Genomic DNA, 23,502 nt, shown 5'->3' on the forward strand with positions numbered 1-23,502 from the left:
GAGTTTAAAACCACAACTTTCTCTCAGGAGCATAAATATCTGTCAGTCGGGTAAACACGTCCTGTTTATGTCTGTCAGGGCTGGCTTACCCAAAAAATCGAAGAAATCTAATGTGACACTATTGGAATGAATTACTATTTGTTGAATTTAAAGTTAATAAATTATATCTACTAATTTGCTAGCCGAAATTTGGAGAAAAAAAAAAAATTCTAAGTTGGTCCAGCAAATATCTTTTTTCAGTGTAATGCTGGAGTAGCACGTGTGAGGCAGCGTAAACTGAAGTTTAAATAATAATATGTTATATTTATACGACACCTTTTATACATAAAACTGCAGCTGAAAGTGCTTTACAATAAAATCAAAGACATGAAGAAAGATGGATCAATAATTCGATGATCAACATTATATGATTCCATAGAGGGACACTGAATGGTATGTGTGCGTGTGGTCAGTGCCCCCCCACACACACACACATACCCTCCCCGCGCGCCCCCAGCACGTGTGCGGCTGTGCGCATTAGCAGGGATGCATAAAGGCGGAGGACAGCGCGCGCCCCTGGATGTGATGTGCGCCGCCGAAGTCGCAGCCGCTCCGCTCCGTGTTTTGCTCTGCCCTGCCTCCGTCTCCGATCATCTTGCCTCCGCTGCGTCTCTCTCCCTCTCTCACCCCCCCCCCTCTCTCTCTCTTCCTCTCTGTCTGCGCGCGCGTGTGTGTGTGCGGGAGAAGTTGCTGGCACACGGAGCACCAGGTAGCGTCTGCGCTCCTCTCGTGGATTTCTCTCCAGGCGGACTGAGGGCAGGCGGACTCCCTGCGCTCTCTGTGTGTTTTTCTTTTTCTTTTTTATTTCTAAGGGGAACATACGAAGCTTTGGACGATGACGTGGACCTACCAGGACGCAAAGTGAGGAGTGATTATAATCTTTTATTTTAAATGAACATCTGACATCGCTCCCGGTGGAGACGTCCTCCCAGTCGCACATCTGGATTTCTTCTTCTTCTTCTTTTGATTTCATTCTAACGGAGCCGCACCATCGAGGATTCCACCGATGTGTGCGATGTGGAAACTGCAAGTCGCCTTATGTACTGTGCCGATGCTGCTGCTGTCCCTGTCATGCGCCGGCGAGAGCAAAGCGCGGAGCTGTAGCGAGGTGAGACAAGCTTACAACGCCAAAGGCTTCAGCCTCGTCAATGTGCCTCATCAGGAGATATCAGGTGGGTTTCAAGCTCGGCGGATCGTCGCCCTCTCCCCCCCCCATGTGTCGTGTCTCGTTTCCCAACACACACAAACACACACACACACGCAAATTCAACTATCACACAGTCTGAACTATATGAGCTTCCTTACACCCTGCAACCTCTGAGCATCTCGTTCACCCCCGCAGCCTTCTCTTCTCGGTGGGATCCGAACCCGTGCACCATCTATACCATGAGTGTGGTATTTGCAGCATGTCACATTTTAATGGGAGAGACTTGGTCTGGATTTAAACTGCCCGTATATGTGTTGAGCTTTGATCCGAGTCTCTGTGATGAGTCAGAGACTTGCTGATCAATGCAGGGAGGTGGATTTATGGGCAATATGAGTTTTAAATGTCATAGGTATCCAGCCTGTTCTTTACATGGCTTATTGGTAAATCACAATAACCCACCTTCACGACTGTTAAATAGAAGTGATCCAAACACTGGATTTACTCTAAACCCTGATTTGATTCGAAATAAACTTCTTTAGTGGTCATTACTCATTCTATCTTGTTTTGTACAAACATCGTGTCAATAATTAAACAAATCAGTTGTTTGTACTATTCAGCTGTAACATCCAGTGTTAATGAGCATGTTAAGCAGAGGTAACTTAACATTTTGCTTTTCTGTAATGGAGGGGCTGATTTGAACTTCTGTCGGTAACAAGTTGGGACATGTTCTGTGTGAGGAGAGCTTGACCTGTGAGAGCTGTGAGAGTTTGGAAGCATCAACCCTGAGTGGAACCGTGACTGTGTTTAAGAAATCAGCTCAAAGTGCTTGACATACAATATAGATAAAAATAAAAACTTCAATAGTCAGCATACATCTTCAATCATCAGTAAATTCATCCAAGTATTTGATTCACACGTTTTTTGCTTAACATTTGTAAGGGCAGCACTTTAACCTTATTCCCACCAAAACCAGCAAAACCCACTTGTTACCTTTCACCGGTTTTTCGTCTTATGTGAGTTTTTGCCTCTCCTCAAAGACCTGCCCTCACCCACAGGTTGTAAAATGTTAAATGGGCTCGGGGAAAACATTTAAACAGCATAAATAACAACCTGACAATCATATCTGACACCTCGGTTTATAATTTAATGGCAGACGTCCAGCCTTTCAGATCATTTATAAATAGAGCTGCTCAAATAGAGATAGGATTTTGCAAACGTGGCACCAGGACGGGTTTTGGAAACCGGCTGCGAAACCTGTTGCTCATATTCAACAGAAGATCATGGAGCTTTGTAGTGTTGTATTTGTCTAAATGGTGAACAGTGTTTACCAGTAGGGGGCTGTATGCACTCAGCACCAGATACTCCTCTTGCTGTGGTGATTCTTCTTCCTTTTTTTTTCTTTTTTTTTTCTCCTTTCCGCTTTTCGATATTCCTCAAGGCTACAGCTTAGGTTTTAATTCATGCTCTTTGGTACAGCTGAGATATGGTTTTATTATCTCTTATGTGTCTGGTAATCACATTGTGGTCAAAGCAGGAAAAGGAGATTAGTCAGTAAACATAGTCTGCATCACGAGAGGGAAGAGGGGAATCGGAGAGGCCCCCGAAGTTAATCCCTCTATTGCCTCTTACAGACAAAATAGAGAAATTGTATTTGTAATTGGCAGTGTCAGGCTGTAATGATCATAGAGCCGCCTTATTCGGTTCCGACACGATTTCGGTTCGATGGGAATTTGATAGTTTTCTTACTGATTGAACATGTGGGCGTGTGTGAGTCTGTGTCTGTGTCAGTGTGTGTATGAGGGATCCTGTCTATTTCAAATGCAGTGTCATCTAGTTGGGGAGTGAACTATATAAAAAATAATGAAAAGTGTCATTGATAGTGTCCCTGGTGACCGGTCAGATAATTCAAATGACCTTGATTGTGTGAAGTCTGCATCAGGAGCAAAGGAGCAAAGTCGTAAAATAAAATTTATAATGAAAAAAGGAAAATACAGATTTGTGTTTGCACTGATTCTGCTCCAGTGACGACACATCATTTTAAACACAACGTCCAAAAAGACCAGAAACAGTTTTTGGAGGCAGTTCTTTACATTTTTCTTCAAACTTATACATGAGACAAGCTTAAGGGAAGTAATCCATTGCTGCGACTTTATCGTGATTATTTCACTACTAATATGTGTGTGATACGATATGAGTATGCAGAGTTACATTGACACGGTGGCGTCTGGTCTCGCCCTCCTTTCTCTTTTTTGTCGGCCGTGAAGCAGCTTTGCAGAGCGGATCCAAACATTCCTTTAACATTAGTTTAACTTGTTCGAATTCATGTCTGGAAGTAATTGTGATGTGGAGTCGACTGATCGAGGTCGACATTTGCACAACATATTTAGTACTGGATTATGAGCCTGGTTCATTTCACAACTTTTGACATCTGGTTTATATTTGGATTATTTATTCAGAGTTTTTTTTTTGATGGTTTTAAGCTGCTTGTTTTCAGTCCAAGTTTCTGAGACAGAATCTTGGACTTGCAGTTGTTTTTTTATTTAGTTTGACAGTTCAGCTCGAAATGAAAATCAAGCAGGGGTCCAGTATGTGACCACAGACTTTTTGTTGGCTTCCACCTCCCGGAGCCCTGGACAGGCTCCATTTACCACATCAAGGATTCAGATTGTGTTGGATACAAAAATTGTAAATGATTAAGAAATACTTGGACACATTTTTATTTGAATAATGTGGAGTTTTCAGCATTTATGATTCGATGTCACGCAACTTTTCTCTTCTGCGAGTTAAAGCCAATGTCTAATCTGTTAGTCACCTTATTTATCAACATGTGTTTGGGGCTCTGATCAAATGCTAATTACAATTCATGTACAGCACATACACTGAGTGTAATTGGATTTTGTTGTTCGCAAATAACCTCTGCATAAATACAACAGAGGTTATATATAGGCCTCAGGAGATGTGATAGTAGAAAGCGCCCAATTATGCCTAATTAGCTATGCTAATAAAAACGTGTGCTAAGCTGCACGAGCACCGCTGCCGCTCATCCCTCCATCAGCTGCTGTGTCATGCTCTTGGTTTCCCTCTAGATACAAAACACAGGTTTAATACGTTTGCAGAAGATGCTTCTTCAGGTTGTAAGCTTCCATTTGCATAAGGAAATTATTTCCACAGCTCTCAGCTACTGATAGGCTGAGCTACATTATTTAAGTGCTGACAAACAGTGTTTCTACAGATGCTAGTTTTCAATATTGAAATACAGTCGTCTAATCTCCCAGTCCACTCTCTGACTTTATTTACTTATTAAGCTCATGCAGTTTTTCAATTAATTACATTTTATTGGTATTGCTCTTATTAAAAAATCACAATTTGTGATTTGTTCTTAATCCTCAACATGAGTGAGAAAAAAATACCAAAATAAAACATTAACAGGGGGAAAGACTGTGGAAGCCTCAGAGAGCCGTGTGTGAGGATCCCTCTCCCAGGACGGACAGAAGTGCAATAGATGCCTTATGTAACTCAACACAAAAATTACAGTATTTACAACATTGATTAGAAGAAAACGTTTTTAACATATTAGAAAAAATTGTCAATGTTTAAAGTATTTGTACATACAACAATGTCTGATAGAGATGAAGGGAGTGGCAATAACAAATTAAATGGAAAAGTTATTGCAAGTAATTTGTGTCGACTTGAACTAATTATGACCGATCCATTTGTTTTCTGAATTCTCGTGAACATTTTTCAGACCCGTTTGATGAGGCACATTTACTTAGCGACTCAGCTTTCATGGGAACACACAGTTTCAAGTGGTTAACATAGCAAGATAAAACATTAAACTGTTAAATACAAATGACTTCAAAGACAATTAAATTAATGGAAGCAAAGAATAGGGAATAAATGAATAGAAAAACTGAAAAACCAATACAATAAAATAACCATATATACAATAATATGAAAGGAAAACCAATGGATGAGACTTGAAGACTCTATCATTACTTAAATTAAAAACCTGAATAATATTTAAAAAAAAGAGGTCACCTTCTAGTATCCAGAGGCGGTGTGCTCCATAGTTTAGGGGCATAACATCAGAAGGCAGCATCACTGGTACTGCAACGGGACCCAGGCAGGACATTTTGAAAGATAAGCTGTGCAGCACTTCAGTCATCTGGCTAGAACATTAGATCTTGGATTGAGGAAAGGTTAAGATCGTTTCAAAGCTTCATAACAAATAGAAGAACTTAAAAAGCAATTCTTAAAGATACGGGTGGCAGTGCAGTGTCTTTGTCAGTGGGCTAATGTGATACCAATACTTGTTTTAGATAGGATTATGGGGAAGCTGCAGTTTTCTCATACACATTACTGGGTAATCCAGTAACAAAGGAAATTACAGTCCTCTAAATGGCCATTAATAAAAGTCTGAATAAGCATTTCAGCATCCTTCTGAATTAAAGATGACACGGGAGATATTCCTGAGATAAGAAATCAGATGTTTTAACAACATTTTTAGAATAACTATTAAAATTTTAAGCTGAGTCAAGAATCACTCACGGTATGTGTGTGTGTTTTAATCTGTTTTCTGAGACCAACAATCCTCCAGCGCAGTTTTTCTCTTGGTGCTTTGGGTCCAATTAAAAGAATTTGAGTTTTCTCCCACTTTAGTCTCTCAAAGTGTTTACCCATCCATACATTCATGTGCGTGAGAGACAAGCAATGAGATTATTCGACAAAACAGATGTGAACAATTGTGTATCATCAGCATAAAAACGTATTTTGACATGGCAATGGTTAAGAATGTTTCCCAGTGGAGGCATCCAGAGCAAAAACAAAACTGAGCAGAGAGTGCTCCCGTGGGGAATACCACATTGAGCACCATAAGTCTCAGCTACGTGAGCAACCAGGCTGATGGGGAAAAAAAGACTTTCTAAAATTTGTAGACCATCCATTATTTAAGTGTCAGGGCGGCGTTTGAATGGGTCTCATGGGCTCCAAAGTCATAAAACATATCCAGAACTCAAAGAACCCGGCAAGCCAACGGAGCAGAAACCTCAAATTAATGTTTCAAGGATGACACCAGGAGGCCGGATCACTCCTTTGTGCCGCTCGCTTTCTTTTTCATCTAAAATCTGTGTTAGGTTCAGAAGTTGTTGTGGGAGGATAGTTTTTCCCTGTGCTTACCACGCGAGGTTTAACTACTCAATATGTTTTTCTTGGTGACATTTGGCACACGGTCTCCCACCACGTCTGAGTCACATAACGTGTCACCGTGAGGAGATGCAATACGTGCTCAGTGGTACTCCCTGCTGTGCGCGGCAAACATGTCATCATCCATACTCTCTGTCTGGGATTGAAATAACTTTCTGACTCAGACGCAGATAGGGTAATTGGCAGAGTTAGCGGGCTTGGATGGAGGTCAACCATACTACCCACTTCACTGGGTGCTGCTATCCCTTTTTTGCTTAAGGACTCCCTTGTGCCTCAGCTTGCACAAAGGAGGTGGAGGCTAGAAAGAAAAATCCGACTGGTACAGTAAGAGAACTCTTGGAAGACAGCGGGGATTCAAAGCAAAGAGCATGTGGGTTGTGTCGAGGAGTCGCACTGAGCAGCATGCCAGTATGTATGTGAGGTGAATCAGAACAATGTCTACACGTGGCAGTCAGACAGCTTCATTACACCACACCAGGTTAAGCTTGTGATTCCTCCGCGGCCGTGTCTGCGTTGTCAATTTACCATCGCCTGCCTGGCTGGTGGGTTTATGCAGTCAGCCGACGACACAGTTTGCCTGCGAGGATCACCCCCGTGTGCATGTGGCAGACGTTAGTTATAGTGTCACACACACACACAATGGCGCTTGGTTGACAGCCCTTTGTTCATAAACACAACGGCTCCTGAATGTTTCAGTCAGCCCTGCCATGGAGCTCTTGCTCTGAGGCTTTGCCGCTAATATCAACATCTACTAACACAGAGCAGTCGGGATTCTCATGGGTGGACTCGGCTCTTTGCTATGGCTTTGAAACAAAATCACTTGATGTGCTGCAGTTCCTATTTATGCACTGCCTGAGACTCACATTGCCTTTCAGGCATAACAATTACCTTTGGGGTTTATCTGTAGCAACTTAACAGAACAGCTATTAGCCGTTATACATTACATTCTCCTTTTTCCTCATGTGAATTGCTGATGCCACGGCTCTCTCTGTTGATCACTGTGATCTGTGCTTGGCTTTTCGCAGGATGTGGGCTGTGTGGAGTTTCCCCACTTCCCTTAAACAGAGCCCAGATATCACAGATTGTCACTGTTTGTACTTTAATGAATGTGAGCACCCTGGTGAACCCTCGGCTCACAGCACAATTATTGTTGTCAGCATTCAAGATTATTCAACGTGTATATCTCTGTGGGTGTTAAACTGAACCACACTCCACTTACTAACACATAAATGTAGGATTCTCCTGAGGCTGTCAAAGATGTGCTTCATCAGATGGGGATTTAATTTCTATTCTCATATATAAGTGTGTGTGCGTATGTGTGTTCGTGTGTGTTTGTTCGTGTGTGTGTTCATGTGTGTGCGTGTGCATTTGTGTGTGTGAGTGTGTTTCTCTACATTAGAAATGAAAGAAAATTAATTGTACAATTGACTCACAGTTTAGGGAAACAATCAGTTTATTGGTGTACTCTTTTGTTACTTGCAAGAGTGATTTTATTTCATAATTTGTTTAATTTATGTATTTATATGCATGTTTAATTTAATTTAATTAAATCACCCTCAAGTTATTTGATTTATTCACTCAGCATGAAACAAATTGTTCATGAAATTCGGCCCTGAAATTTAATATGTAATTGAAAAACATAAAGTCAATGTTTGAGGGGTAATTTTTTGAGTGATGTTTGTTCGGGTTGTGCACAATGGCACAAATCTACATCAACTGTTAAACTGCTCTACATTTGTGTTTTTCAATTTAGTAATCATGCTAGGCACCTTTGCCAAATAATTTCCAATGCGCTCAAAGCCAGATGCCTAATTACTACATAATGCAATGGAGACTTTGAGTGAAAGTGAGGGAATACCACTCGGAAACGCCCAACCCAGGAAATATCCATATACAAATTCTGTGGGGCATCTTTTCCAAAGCCCATTAAGATGCTCTGGGCTCCACCAAATTGGAAATAAGTCTCTTGCCAGCCTGTATACATCTTCAGAGAGAAGAGTTAATGAGATGTGAGGGAGATTAGGCTGTTTGTGTGTGTGTCTTTGTGTGTGTTTGTCTGTTTGCTGCAGTTTAGAAATGCACAAAAAAAGAAAGCCTCCCCTCAAAGTTATTTTGGGTCTTCCTTTTCTATAAGCATTTCTATTGCGGTAGAAAATGTCAAAAAGTGTTTTGCTTTGTCATTTGACGGGACGGAGCGGGTGCGTGGAACATCCAAAGGGATTTGATTGTTGATCTTCCAGCTGTAATTTCCAACCTTCAGATTTGGTCAATAAGGATGTTTGTCAGTTGTACTGACCTGAAGAATGTGTCAACCTCAGCAGGCGTTCATGCCTGAAATGCATAAGGTCGGCAGCTTTCCTGGAAGCCTTCCTCAGCACCATGTACGGTGATGTCTGGGAAGTGTGAAAAGCCCTGGGCCAGCGTAGGAGACTGCTATTGCACTTTTTCCAGTTTTCAATCAACTCAGGGACTAAATCAGTAATGGAAGGGGGATTAAGGATCTCTACCCTCTCAAGCCTCGAGAGGAACTAGAAAATAACCACCAGAAGTTAAAGGGCGGATGTGATTACATGTTCAGGGATTAGTATGGAGAGTAATGTGAGATCATAGAAAAATAAGCAGGAATATAAACAAACTCAGTCAAAGAGAGCATATCAGCACGGACAGCATCCTTGACTGACCATGTGTTGAAATCATAACTGTGAGGCGAGAGAGGCGCTCGGGGGATATGAGGAGGTAGTCGGGTAGGATGTAATCCATCTGAACATGAGGGATTATCGACCCAGGGTTCCCACGGGTCCTTGAAATCCTTAAAGGTTTGTAGATTCCCCCCGAAAAAGCATTGAATGTGAAGAATAAATATAAACGGACTGTAAAAACTACAAATTGAAGTGAAGCAAAGGCGTCTCTATTATTCAGTAAGGCAGGTTTTGCTATCTCACTTTTTTACTTTATAAAAAGGATCTTATGATACAGCTCCTCTGATCATATAACTAACAAGCAATTTAAAAGACTGGAACAGCCTTTGATTGAGGTGTTAGTCCAACCTGTTGCTGATCTCAACCTGCTGTGTAGTCATCCTGGAGTCTGTTTACAAAGGTGACAAAGTCGCCATTTCTGCGATCATTGACTGAAGAATTAAACGCGTATAAGTTAGCATATCGACTGAACCACCCGGGCCTGCCTACTGAACCCAACCTTTAAATAAAACATTGAATTCCAAGCCGATTTACAATTCAACGTCAGCCAGCTGTGGCCGCCCGCCTCTTGTTGGCTGACGGGATCCGGCCGTGGAGACGGGACGTTCAAAGGTCCGTTTTCTCACACAGTGAAAAACATTCAGAACTGATAAGTGCGGCGCAGCACAACAGCGGCCCCATGCAGCGTCGAGTTATTCAGATCATCAGGGGGGTGACGTGAGGAATATCCACAAATCAGTTCTATTGTAAGTTATTTCAATGCCTGCTGCTCGGAGTGTGTGAGCTGCTCCTCTCCATCTGCTCGTGCCATGTCAGAGACGTTTGTTAGAAATAGTTGGTCATCATGCATCGTTGGCATTTATTAGCTTCATAGTTTACCTCACCTGCCAATGTGTGTGATGAATTACCTCCGCACTGTAATCATTAAATATGTGTGACAGTGAATTTGTCATATTCAACTGGAAGAATATGACAATTCCAAATGAAATGGTTCAAGATAGAGTAGCGTATTAAACCATTCATTGATTTCAGTCCATTTAGGTTAAAGTGTGATGTGCTTCTGATTCATCATTACATTTAAACTAGCTGCTGGTGCAATGAGAATATCAACATACTAATGACCGTGTTCCTGTGTCTAGTTGTCTCTGAGCTATTGTGAATCCTGCTAGATCTTATCATCAAATATTTGTGTTGAAACATTTTGAGGAGTCTGGACCTAGACTCTGCAAAGTCCTTGAATCGGATGTGGTGTGGTTATTGTTGCAGGAGTTGCTCCATGCTGTGCTCTATTGTTACCAGAAAAATGAAAAATCCTTTTCAACTTTGCTTCTATCCTTCACACATGAGTAAAAAAGAAAAACTGCCAAAGGACTTAACAAGAAAAATCACGTGTGCTATTCCTCCCCCTGGGAAAAGGGCTCCCACCCCCCCAGCAGATGAGGGTGATGCAATAATGTTGTTAAGGGATGTCGGGGTCACATTGTCACGTAACTGTTGACATCGGGGAATAGTGGGTGTGCCTTCCTACTGAGGTCTATTTAAGGGAGACCCTTAGGATAAACCTGAAGCCATGTAAAACATACTGTTTACTACACAGCCAACACTAATCACTCCTCCCGTTTTCACCCTCCGGCCAGGAGTGTGTTTTGTTGTTGGTGTTACCGGGATTCATTATGTATGTTAGAGAACCAGGGCGTTCTGTTGTGTTCGTGGTGCTCCTGTTGGCCCACAGTGCCTTCCTGCCTCTGGAGGGTAGTCTCTGAATAGAAGTCCCATGCTTGACACCAATGATAAGGCTTAGAGAGAAAGCCACCTAGAGCGGGGGACCCACATGGGTATATCATATCGAAGTGTCAAGGATGCAAATACATTTCACCCCGGGGACCTTTTATTTTTGTTTTTCAGACACAGACAAGCACACAGGGCTGATGTGGTTTGCTAAATAAGCCGCCCCTCAGAGACTTGGAAGTAAACAAGCATTAAGCACAGATAAACACGATGTGCCAGAATTGTCATGGAAACATCAAGCGCTGTCAACGGATGCGGACGACGATGACGGAAAAAAAAAGACTTTACCGACTTGACGGTGACACTGTTGTTGTGTTTTTGAGAAACATAGACAGCTCCTACCCCCGAAAGGCCCCCGGTGATGGTTTCACTGTAGCGAAACCACAGGGGGGCCTTTTGACGTATCAAAATCAATAGTGCAGGTCCTCCAACATGCAGACATCTTTTAGAACAAACACAACCACTAGCCGTACACCGATTTCTGACTTTAAGGCTTGTGAACATCATTCGAGACGCTAAATATAGTGATGCTTTTGTCACCGAACCACTGAAGCAGTTAGAGTGGAAAAAACGAGGCAAACTTTTATGTAAGGTCATGTAGGAGAGTGTTTTCAAAAAGAAGTGAAGAAAGCAGCTGGAGACTCTGTAATTTTACTGCTGTCAACAAATCCCAAGACCAACTCTGTGTTTATCGACGTGTCCGTGGCTCTCGGACAGCAGAGGAATTCATTCCTATCGAAAACCTTTTAAAAACGAGACACGGATATATTCTTTCTTTTTAATAAGCCATGTCCCTGAAACAAACTTTACTCAGACAGACGGAAATTATGTATTTGTCAGGGTCTGTCTTGTTTGGTGGATTTGGTGTCCAAGCAGTCCAGCTCCTATCTGTCCCACCCTGATTCCTTTTTAAAGCCCGTTGGACAATAATGGCGCAGAGTAATAAGGCTTAGGCTGCACAGACGCCATTTGTCCGGGCCATCAGTTCATTTTTTTGTTTGGGTTATTTTCACGAGATTGAGCTATAAGTCATATGCACATGTTCCACCATTACATTTATAGGACAGCAGGAGAAATCTTTCACTCAAATATTCTTTGGCAGTAAATTGTTTACCTAAATTGCGGGGACAGTAAGTAGCAGTAGCTCGTGTCAGCAGAGTCCCGACTGCACGACTGCGCCTTCCAAGTGAAAAGATGATGATGGCTCACCTAGGAACAAGAGAATAGGAAATTGTGATTTTGAAGAGGAGTAGTTACCGAGGACAGGAAATGCAAAGGAAGCGCCTTGTTCCCGTTGTAAATTAGGAAATTACGCGAGCTCATGACCCATTTTAGTGCAGAGCTCGTTTGCGGCTTTGAGGTTGAAAGACTAATTGTAGATTGTTATAATTTTTGTGTTAATGCAAAAACGTAGAGGGGCTGATCATAACCCCGGGTCAGATTTCTGGGCTAAATTCTAACATTAAATAATAGACTCTGCAGTGAAAGGCCTCTGGGAGTATAATGACACTCCATTGCGTGTCATAGGTCTACCCTATGTTCCTTCACCCCTCATTTCCTTTTTTTACTCCGGTATACACACACAGTGCTCCTTCCACTGATCTGTGAGAGACAAAATTACGCTGATGTTAATGGATGCTGTGATGGATGATTCCTGCGAAAGGCAGAGGAGCTTTTGGCAGTTGAGTTATTAAAAAGTGCTAAAAATGCTTCTTTACCTCCTGCTCAAGGTTCAGATTGCTTGGAAAGTAGGTGTGCGCCAGTCTTTCTTTCTTCCTGCGTAACCGGAGTCTGTGCTATTTGATCAAATTGGCTGCTAATGAAGTTTGATCGAACGTGTGACTCGCAAAGTGCCGTGGAACGGCGTCGGGACTCATCTGGAACTAAAGAAGTACAGCAGGGGTGAGCTCACAGTTCGCTTAAATCACCTATCCTTGTGGCTGATGGGAGCGCAGGGCAGCCTTGCAGTGAGAGATATCCAGGCTCACTAGGCTCACACCACTGATTTGAATGGGGCCACATAGTGCACCTCCAGGGAGTCTTGCAATCATGACAAATGTGACAGGCTCTCATAACCTTAATGTCGGGAGAGGACGGGTTTGAAGTGTCGTCGCACCGAGAATGTTGATGAGGCCTGATGGAGAATCTGCAGCCTCCCCAGTTTTCGCTCCCATTAACTCAATGCCCGTTTGAAAGGAGGTGGAGAGGGATTATGGAAAGGCTGATTGAGATTTATGAGTCACGGGCCTAATGTCCAGTGTTTACACCTGTCGAACATTTCTTCGTGTGTCGCATGAGGAACATCTGCCATTGTGACACGTCTTGGCACATCCTTTTTCTTTGGCTCCTGGAGGGGGCTTGAATCTGAAAAGAAGCCAACCTCATCTCCCGCTCCCAGAACCCCACTGTTTCCTGTCCCCTGTGCAAGCTGCCGGTAAATGAGTGGGCTGGTCATCTCACACCCCGGGGCTCTACCTCGGGCTCTCCAGACCACCAGCTGTTATGTTTAGGAATGGAGTCATGCATCGGTTAAGAGGCTGGATCCAGAGCACCGGTGCAAGGCTCTGACCTCACTGTATGTCCCCTCCTACTCTCAGCCGCAACATTGAATTGCTCAGTTTACGAATGTGTGTGGTTTAATCACCATCTAGAAATCATCTGATCAAAAACATATGCACAGATAAAGTGACAGAAATTGAATTGAAGCGATTTGGTTGTTTTGGTGTGGTTCTTTTCAGCCACTGAGCATTTGTACGATCGGATTTTGTGATGCAGATATGGTTTGAACCATCTGGACCCTGTATAAAATTAACAAATCACTTATATATTGAGTGAGAAATATTACGTTTAAACTGATAAAACCCTTCAATCATTTTACTTTTCCTGCTGTTATAACTGTTCACTGTGTAAAACAAAAACCTTGAGTAGTTGAATTTTGATAATAAGGAAATGTGTTGTTGTGATATTTATCAGTAGCTTAATGCTAAATGTTAAATTTACTTGAGGAAATGTGTAGTATTATTCAAAGTTTTACATGCTTTCAACAGTATGGCTCATAGTTACTCTGGTGACATATGAGAGCTGGACAGGAGAAGGTGACAGCTTTGGTCAGAGTCCCAGTGTGAGGCCGTGGCTATTTCCTGGAAGCAGCAGTCTGTAGACCAGGTACATGGCGTACTTGAAAAAAGCGTCTGTCAAATAACTTGCCAGCAGCACTTCCTCAAATGGCAGGTGCTGCACGGTCATACATTTTAACTTTCTGTCAAGCGTATGTTTCTATACCCCATTTGCTTCATATTTAACTGGAGCCTTAATGGAGGAAAAGATTGTTATATCCATCATTAAGTACTTCTGGTAGAAGTAAAAAAATTGAATTCATATTATATTGATGTATTGAACTCTTGATGCCCTTTATCTTTATCGTTTTTAATATAAGGGTAAAAAGAGGCAAACAGAATCTGTAAACAGGCATTCTTATTATTCATTAACACCTTATGTGTAAGATCTCTTGCAAAGGGTGATCTAGAAAATCACATGTTATCATTTTCTAATCTCCATAAACAATACTAGTGCGATTTTTGTTTGTGAAATCTGTCCCAGGCATCCTCCATAACAGAGGCAAGACCCCATTCAATATATTGTGGGGTATGCTTTAATATACCGCATGCATGATTGAATCTGTAGTGGCCTTAAGCTCCTCTCAAGTGCTCGACTGGTACAACATCTTACCTTTGACATTTACCAGGAGAGCCTCCAACCTGGGATTGTGTGTATTGGTTTCAGATGCTGGGTGTAGGGTCGAGAAAGAGCAGAAATGCTCATTAAAGCGTTAATGCATAAGAAAGAAGGTTGGAATTATACAAGGTGCAGAAACGAGGCGTCAGGGGGGAAAAAAGACTGTGGTTTATAAAAAGCTCAACATGAGTGCTCCAACCTGCACGTCGGAGGAGCGGGTGCAGCAGGTCGTGTGCTGATCACATCTCGAAGCATATTTGAGGCTGCCTGACTACAATAGATGGAAAACTTGATATTCACTGTTTGGGATGATAAGGTAGAAATTGACTTTTTTTGGTAAATGCCGTATATTGTGAGTAATATGTTATAAATACTATAGATTTTGTCTGCGTTAAAAAGGCAATGAATTAAAAATAATTGAAATAGATTTATATAGAGTGGACTACGGTGGACTAGTGGCAGAAACTTGGACTATGGGCAGAAAAGATCTCTGGTTCGACTCCACGGAGAAACAACAAAAAGACGAACCTGGATTGATCCGTCCAAAAATCCAAGAGGATTCTCCCTACCCTGTCTAGTGCCCCTGAGCAAGGCACCTTACTCCCCCAACATCTGCTCCCCGGGCGCCGTACATGGTCGCTCACTGCTCTGTGTGTCCTGCACCAGATGGGTCAAAAGCAGAGGTTACATTTCCCTACCTGCATGAGTGTCCCTGTGCATGTCTGTGCATGTGTTCGGGACAAATAAATAAATAAATAAATGCATCTTATTCTTAATCTTAATCTTTAAGACTGTCCATGATTTACAATCTAGTCACACGTCTCAGACAGTATATAAAGATGGAGGACGTATCTCCACTTCCTCACTCTATCCCCAAAATAAAGCTAAAATATTCTGGAATACAAACGCTGCTATCTTGCACAGTAGCGATCGGGGGATGGAGCCTCGAATGTGAAATCCTGTCGATACACGGGCTGTCCCAATTACAAGTCAGTCTCAGCTGTCAATCATCATGTTTCACCATGATTTCTCTTCATCACAGAGCAAAGTGAAACCAAACTTACCGGAAAAATTGACATATATCCCCGATCAAGATGCTTTGCCTTCACTTCTGGGCAGCTATATATCATCTGTGTATACAGTGTTTTCCCATCTCTTCTGAATTCCCTGTAGTGTAACGGTGGTGCTCATACGCTATAGTCTACAGAATTAATTAAGTTAGAAAACACTGTTTATCTGTTTAAGGAAGCTTTAGCAACTGGAACAAAAATCTGTTCATTCACTCTGCATGTCGATAGTGTGCTGTTCCCGTGATTGCAAACGAGAATCTCTTTTTACACATCTGTTGAGTCATGGTTGAAGTTCAGGCCCATTTCCTACAATTTGAGATATTGCCTCTCCATACTTCCAGCTCTGTAATAGCTTCTCATTTATCCCGACTGGTTGTTGAGCACAGCACCTGGCTGGTGCAATTCTGTCATTGTGCGAAATGGAATGCCTCCTGCACTTATCATCTCGTTGAACATTTAGCTATAGATGTTTGGAGGAAAACAGAGAAGAAAGGTGCAAAAACAACTATTGTCTTTCCCCTTTTGGATTTAGAACACCGGCATTGTGTCCCCTCCGTCACAGTACTGCATGTAGTCACACAATAGAAACACCTCTTTGATTAAAGACACACTGAACAAAATGTGAATGTGATTAACATTTAAAAAACTTGACACTTTAATTCCATTCTGTTTCTGCTGTGCTGTGAGCTTTTGATAAAAGCAAGAGTTGATAATTGCATACATCACAGTCAGTATATTGTCGTATATATAAAAAGTGTGTTTATTAACACCTACACCTCTGTCATGTCTCAGGTTTGCAGGCTAAAAGTAGGGCAGACGTCATATCACTTTGACGAGTGCACCATCAAATTACGAGCTTGAAGAAATGTCTGATTTGATTCGGCACGTTAAGCCTCACCTCGGTGCCTCGCACACACACAAACACACACCACACACACACACACACACACACACACACCAAACTGTGAACCATATATTTATCTATCCATTACTGTCACGCAGTTTTCCAACTCTGGAAGTTATTTGAAAGTTAGAAAATCTTTCTGCAGCCTCCGAGTGTGGCAGCATATGGTCGAAGTGATGGTGGGAATTATCTGTGTCATCTTGTTTGGACATATTCAATTTGGGTCTCAAGCCCCAGTGGAAATAGTTGAAAGTGGGTGATTTGGGTGATGGAGAGAAGATCCAGATGGCAGAGCAGCAGTAAGATCAATCGAGCTCGATGCATTTTTCCCACTTCAACATGGAGACAGATGTGGTTTAACACAGTAATTGGGTTTACTTCTAGTTCCTGGATTTATCTTGACATGTGATAACACCTCAAACGGCTTTCGCAAACTCGCTTTTGAAAATGCTCAAGCGTTCGTTATTTAAGGTCTTATGTCATCATAATAACCCATTATCATTAATCATGTCCTCAGGTTAAATAGCCGGCGTTGATTGCGGTTTCATTCAGGATATGACCAAGGTCCTTTTAGAAGTGTTAATCATGTCAAGATTAAAGTGATGAACATCAGGTCTGCAGCTACCAATCATTTTCATTCGTAGTTAACAGCGTGATTATCAGTAAAGCCTTGATTCTTTTTCCTGATTCTCAATGAATCAAAGTAGAGTGAAAAGCTCTTTATAGTTTCCCAGGGCCCAAGGTAAAATCTTCACACTGATTATATAGGTCCGAAAAAGCAGTATGATGTTCACATTTGAGTTCATTGATTATCAAATAAACTGACTTTTTTGTCATTTGAAATTATGAATAACACTCTAATTAAAGAAGGTCGTTCAGATCAAAGTTTACTTGTTAGACCCTTTTAACGAAATGTTTTCAAAAGAAATATCAAAATGTTGAGCTTCATCGCTAAAACAGATGAAATCTCTGCAAAGTGCAATGCTGTGATCACCCACACAACTGCAATTACCTTGAGTCGTCTCTAAACGAGAACTGTTAAATATGCAGTCACTGGCTAAGTGATGGTCAGAAGTTCTTAGAACAATAGATTGCAGGAGGTGATTTAAGATATGATTTGGTTTTTAACAAACAGGGGGAAGTACCCAGAGAATCCTCTGACAGTTGGTAACCTACTTTTGCTTTTTGAATACAACTAAATAGAAGGTGTCCTATTACATTCAGAATGCCTTTGATTGCATTGATCCTTCATTATGCTGATTTAAATAGTTGACCTTTAAACACAACCTACCATCGGAAATATTTAGCCGACGATAGTCTCTGCTGATTTGACCTTATTTAGCTCAGAGGTATTATTTTCTTTGCATATAACATAACGGAGTAGTCACACACTCTCTATCATTCAACAAGCTTTAATTATTTTGTGTGAGTGAGAAGGAGCTCCCGTTTGCCCTCTAATCTCGGTGGTGTCAGCTGAATACAGGACCTTTAAATATGCCACAGCCCAAATAAAGAGAGGACAGTCACGGCCCAGATGTGTGAGGAGCCTAAGCTGTGCCTGAGTCAATAGATCTCCCAGATAGAGGGGTCGACCTTCCAGAGGGAGCGGAGGCTCAGCCTTTTAGCTCGGCCCGTCCTCTGTGCTGATCCTGAGTCTAAAGAGAGAGAAACTGCTCCGTCAACGAGTGTCTTGTATCCTGAGCTTTATCCCGTAATTTGCTGTAACGTTAACTTATTGTTCTCTGAATTTTTTTAAACGTTTAAAATGACCTCTACCTCACGGGAAGGGCTGCTCTTCATTACACAACTCCATTTAAATCCACACAACCTCTAAACACATAAACACACAGAAAACACATTTCTTGCTCCCCTATATGTGTATATATATATTTATTATTTAAATGTTTACAAAAATTCAAGGTGTTCACATGTAATTTGTGGTGCAATATATGTTTTAATGTAATTACTTTACAATGTACTGATCAAATCAAAACTTTTCAGTCATACTAATTGTAATGATCCAGAAGTTTGTTTATAGCAGTTTGCCTCCACATGTGTAAATCTGTTCAGTGAAAGACCTGATGGATTTCGAACAGAACGACGGCTTAAAACTGAGAAACTAAGTTTAAAATCGATTGAATTGTGGATTTCATTGGAGACCCGGCTCCAGTAAACTCAGCTGTCGAATTGAAATATCAAGAGCCCAGACCTGTTCCTTCAGGCCTCCAGCCTCATTTGAAGGTAATGAGTCTCTGTGCACACTGGTGCTCTGCGGCTGCCGGACTATATGAGCAGAGAGGAGGCAATATTGGAGAGGCAGCTCTCAGTGAGACTGGAGCAGAAATCTGCTGGTAGATCAGTGATAATAAATGTGATTCATTCAAGATGGTGCTTCCCTGTTATTGACCTCGGCTCCCTGATATGGTGGAACCCCCACCAACAGGCAGTGGTCGCAGAAATCCTGGGGCCAGATAAAAACAAATCTGGATTTCATTGTAAATGTAGGTAACTTACATAATATCTACTCTCCACTAACGTCTCTTAAGCTCATTTTAGTAAACTGTTTTCAGAGGAACGGACTTGGCTGAGAGATGCTGCCACATTCTGCAGCGATTCACTTAATTTCCTGCATCACTAAACCTTTTTATGAATTTTCAGCATGGCTGAATAATACATTTCTCTCTCTTGACTTCATGATCTGTTGGCTTGTTTGGCATGAAGCTCTGGCGAGAATGTCCTCACTTTATAAATGCTGGCAACAGTGGTCAAGGGATGTACCAGATGGCACGGCCCGTATGGAGTCTGCCCTTTGGCCAGGTAGACTAATGAATCCTTTTGGGAGTTAATCACGGTGTTTGGCATCAGAGCCTCAATGGGAATAGAACCCACTCTTTTCCCAGCGCCTAAAATATTTAGCTTTCACATTTCCCTGCTAAAAACAGTCCCCTCAAACCATTGATGGGGCACGGACAGTATCTTTGTTTTTGTTCACAAACACTGAAGATATTAAGACTAAAAGATCAAAATAGGAATAAGATTATAAGACAATAAGACTTTTTTCTACTCATATTAACATCTTCATGTGTAAAATAAAGAAATAGGAAATAACAGCTTTTTTAATCAGATGGTCGGATTTCGGTGAAAGAAATTGAAGAAACAAATGGTCTTAATCAGTCGAGTGACCTTTTGCTTCTGCTGGATTCTTTAATTGGGTAATTTCTCCAGCCTCTTACCACAGCCTCGTTCATTTCAGGCAGTTTCTCCCTCCAGTCTCTTCTTCGGGGATTGTAAATCTGCTCTACCGGGTTAAGGTCCAGTGATTGACTTGGCCGTTCTAAGACTGATGAAGTCCTTTGTTGCATTGGAATTGTGTTTTTGGTCTTTGTCTTGCTGCATGATGAATTTTGCTCCAGATTAGATTGGATGCATTTTTTTTTTTGCATCTCGGCAGACGAGATGGTTCTGTAGACCTCAGAGATCGTCCTCCTGCCGCAACTGTCACTGACATCATCAATAAACGATTAGCGAGCTCGTTCCGGGACCGGCTCTCCAAGCACATGTCGTGACACCAGCTCCCCCCCGGTTCACAGATGAGCTTTTTACATTGAAGAATATGAGCAGATCTTTTTTCCATCTCCATCCCTTTGGTAGAGGTTAATCTCGCTCCATAAAACTTTGTACCAGAACTTTTTTTGGCTTCACCTGTGATTCTTACAGCTGATGAGCAGTTTACATGTTGTGATATGACCTCTGTATCTCAACACTGAATTTTCTGGGATTGTTTTCTGGGATTTTCTTGCTGTTGTTATTCTCGGCAGGCGTGTTCGAGGTCTTCTGCTCAGTCTGACAGTCATTTTATTTTGAAGGACCCTCCAAGCACCCTTGTACTCTACTCTCAATGATTGTGCAATATCTTTCACACTTGCGGGGGGATGTAGAAATCAGCATGTCCGTCTGTACGTGTGTCCGTCTGGAATTATTTTATTTCCAGAACTTGAAAGGTAATTTGTGTTTTCTTCTTGAAAATTCACAATAATGTTAATCAGGTTGAGAAGTGGTGTCTCCGATAGGATCCTTTTAACGACTAAATTCAGCCTTCACAGGTGAAATCAGAGGCTGAAACTAATCAATCTAAGCATTTTATGAGTCATTCGAAAAGGCAGCTTCTAGGCAACAGTTAACACCTGATAGTCACATGGTCCAATCATTTTTCTCCCTTGAAAAACTGGGTTGGTTCAAACAAAAGGTGAAATGTCGAGTAAGTAGTAAATAGAAAGTAAAAAGTGTTTCCCTCTCTAGTAGTTTCAATCACCAAAGTAGAGAATTAGAAGTAATATTTCTGCTTGATGGACCCTATTGATTTAATTCTTGATATAAGCCCCAGTTCTGCTATTGGACTTTCTAAGATATACAGAATTCTGTTTCCTTAAATCTCAAGCTGTGAATCTTGTACGTTCACTATCCTTTGGTTGGTGAATGTGTTGAGCTCTCAAGCACCAAAGCCATTTCTGTAGCGGTAAAATTAAGCTGAACTGATTTATACTGACAGTGGAGGCAGAGAGGTTTAGGGACACAGACTTTAATCTAGCACATAACATTAATGTACCACTTGTCTCCCACACCCGTAGTTTGGGTGTTACAGTGTTGATGTAGCTCAGTAAACACATCAGGAATTACTCACTGAGTTATAATAATGGAATTATTATTAAAACTAGATAATTGAATGGTCTTTAATCAGAAGAAATGTGTAATTTGATAAAAAAAATACTGTAAAAGTGAATTTACATTCTAGAAATTTGACATGACCAAAGATATTTGTGTTGTGTGTCTTAATATCAGCTGTGTAGGTCCGATCACTCAGTTTATTGTTTGTCACTATGCCACTCAGAACTCTGTCTTGATTGATTCCATTGACATCCATGATGATTTAATGGAGAATCATTAAAGGCTATAAATAACTTTCACAAAAACACTTTTCGTTATCTTTATTTTCAAAGCATTGGTTGAGTTTAAGGTTCTGTTTTATAAGTTAAAATTTTGTACAATATAACTTTTTATTTCATGAAACTTCCTAAATAAGCTTTCAACATGCACACAGTGGATGTCTTGGGGATTTCTCTTGCCAAAAGCAATAAAAAAGAGAAATTGATTATTGGGCTTTTGCACTTTAATGAAGGCCTGCATTTCATTAACATTACCTTCATTGATTATGTTAGTTATTGTTTGTTTTGTTCAGGCAAAACATATAAATATATATATAAAGCATAAACCAGAATTGAAATGATCCAGTGGTATATTTTGGCAACTTTTCAAAGAACAGTGTGACAATGAGGAAGTGTGGTGAGGAAGATGGGTTTACACCCTTTATGTTTTGTTTTGATTACTGCATACATCTTCACATGACTCTATCCAGCATGTTGAAATGAAAGCCTCAGGACCTCCTGCCCCTCTCTGCTTTGAAGCCCTATACACAGCGTTGCCTTTGAAGCCTTATCATGAGTCGGCAAAGTGACTGAGACCAATCCGACTTCTGTGACTGTTGAGGTCCCACACCTCGAAGAGCCACAACAGAATATGTTGCTGCTGGCGGCCGAGTGGCAGAATGGATGTTGGGTGAACACAGGTTAGAGTCGTATGTCCTTGTGTGCAACTGTCTACCTTCAACTTTACGATTCAAACGTGTAAAAACATTTTTATTTTCAACATTTCCGCGTTGTTACATGTTGCTTCTGATTTCTTTCTGTCAATAATAGAGGAAGCAAAGCATTTCAGCTTCTTGGCCCGAGGTTGGTAAACATGTCAGCCATTCAGACATCCCGACCCCTGCTACTTCATAATGCATAATAACAAATGAGGTTTCTCTTAAGCCGAACATCGTCCCTCAGTAAAGTAATGTGTTTTAGAAACGTCTGCCTCAACTACTTTTCTGAACTTTAAATCATTAAATCACTGTTTCTCTTTGCATTCTCTTGAGTTACACTATGAAAAGAACCATTTCACAGTCTCTTATTGTACGTGCATAATACTTGAAACCTAATATGAGAATCATAAATTATGAGGCAATTTATCTAATGCTGTAACCCAACAGACAATAATATTTAGTTTTATGCAAATAGATGTCACATTTCACAGAGGTAGGATAGTCTCAACTTCACAATGTTTAGTATTTTAGTAACTTGAACCAAAGAATGTTTAATATAGTTTTAGAAGACAGCAACCAGAAGTTATTATATCACTACAACAGTCCTCTTTTCTGCCTTAGCGCTTTTTTCAAACCAAACAAACTTTCTTATGTGTGTGTGTGCAGTGCGTTAACACACACATTCCATCTAGGTCTTTTTTATGATTTTGTTTTGAATAAAAAAACATGGGAGTGCCTGGGGTGTTAAGCAGGAGCATGTCCTGGTTTGATATGGTTTGGGGCCAAGCCCAGAGCATCTGCATTGATATTTGTTGAGAATTGGTAGAAATTATTACATTTTGCTCAAACCTGTGGAAGCAGTATCTAATTTCTACTTAACTAATTTATTCTGTTCAAACACAGTTATTTTCACTGCTTTAATTTTTGTTTGCCAAAAAATTAAATATACCAACAGCGAAAAAATAACTAAAGCTTAATGATGCAGAAGTTACAATTGATCAGCTGGCTAGTTACTATGTACGTCACTGTTACCTTTTACTAATTATATTGTTGACATGTTTTAGTAACATTAGTTAAGTATGAACGCGTAAAAAGATCAGAATTCTCGATGGACGACCTGACAGCTCCCCCGAAAATGAAGCCAGAGTATCTTGATTGCCCCCTGGTGGCTGGCCGCAGTATAGGGCATAAACCTTGCATTTTCAATTTCCGTGCATTGGACATGAACTAACCCGAAAACCCAAACAAAACATTAAATTCCTTTTTTTCTCAAAGAT

General features: G+C 41.1%; 1 protein-coding gene across 1 annotated transcript in view; it reads left to right on the plus strand.

The window, feature by feature from the left end:
• The first annotated feature begins 731 nt into the window (after positions 1 to 731).
• Positions 732 to 23,502, plus strand: part of gpc6a (glypican 6a) — a 120,011-nt gene continuing 97,240 nt past the window's right edge. Inside the window, exon 1 of the mRNA XM_053427186.1 lies at positions 732 to 1,211. Within this exon, the coding sequence (XP_053283161.1) occupies positions 1,046 to 1,211 (166 nt within the window). The 5' untranslated portion in view covers positions 732 to 1,045. The remainder of the gene's footprint in view (positions 1,212 to 23,502) is intronic.

This window comes from Pleuronectes platessa, chromosome 1 (assembly GCF_947347685.1).
Source record: "Pleuronectes platessa chromosome 1, fPlePla1.1, whole genome shotgun sequence".
Lineage (NCBI taxonomy): Eukaryota > Metazoa > Chordata > Actinopteri > Pleuronectiformes > Pleuronectidae > Pleuronectes > Pleuronectes platessa.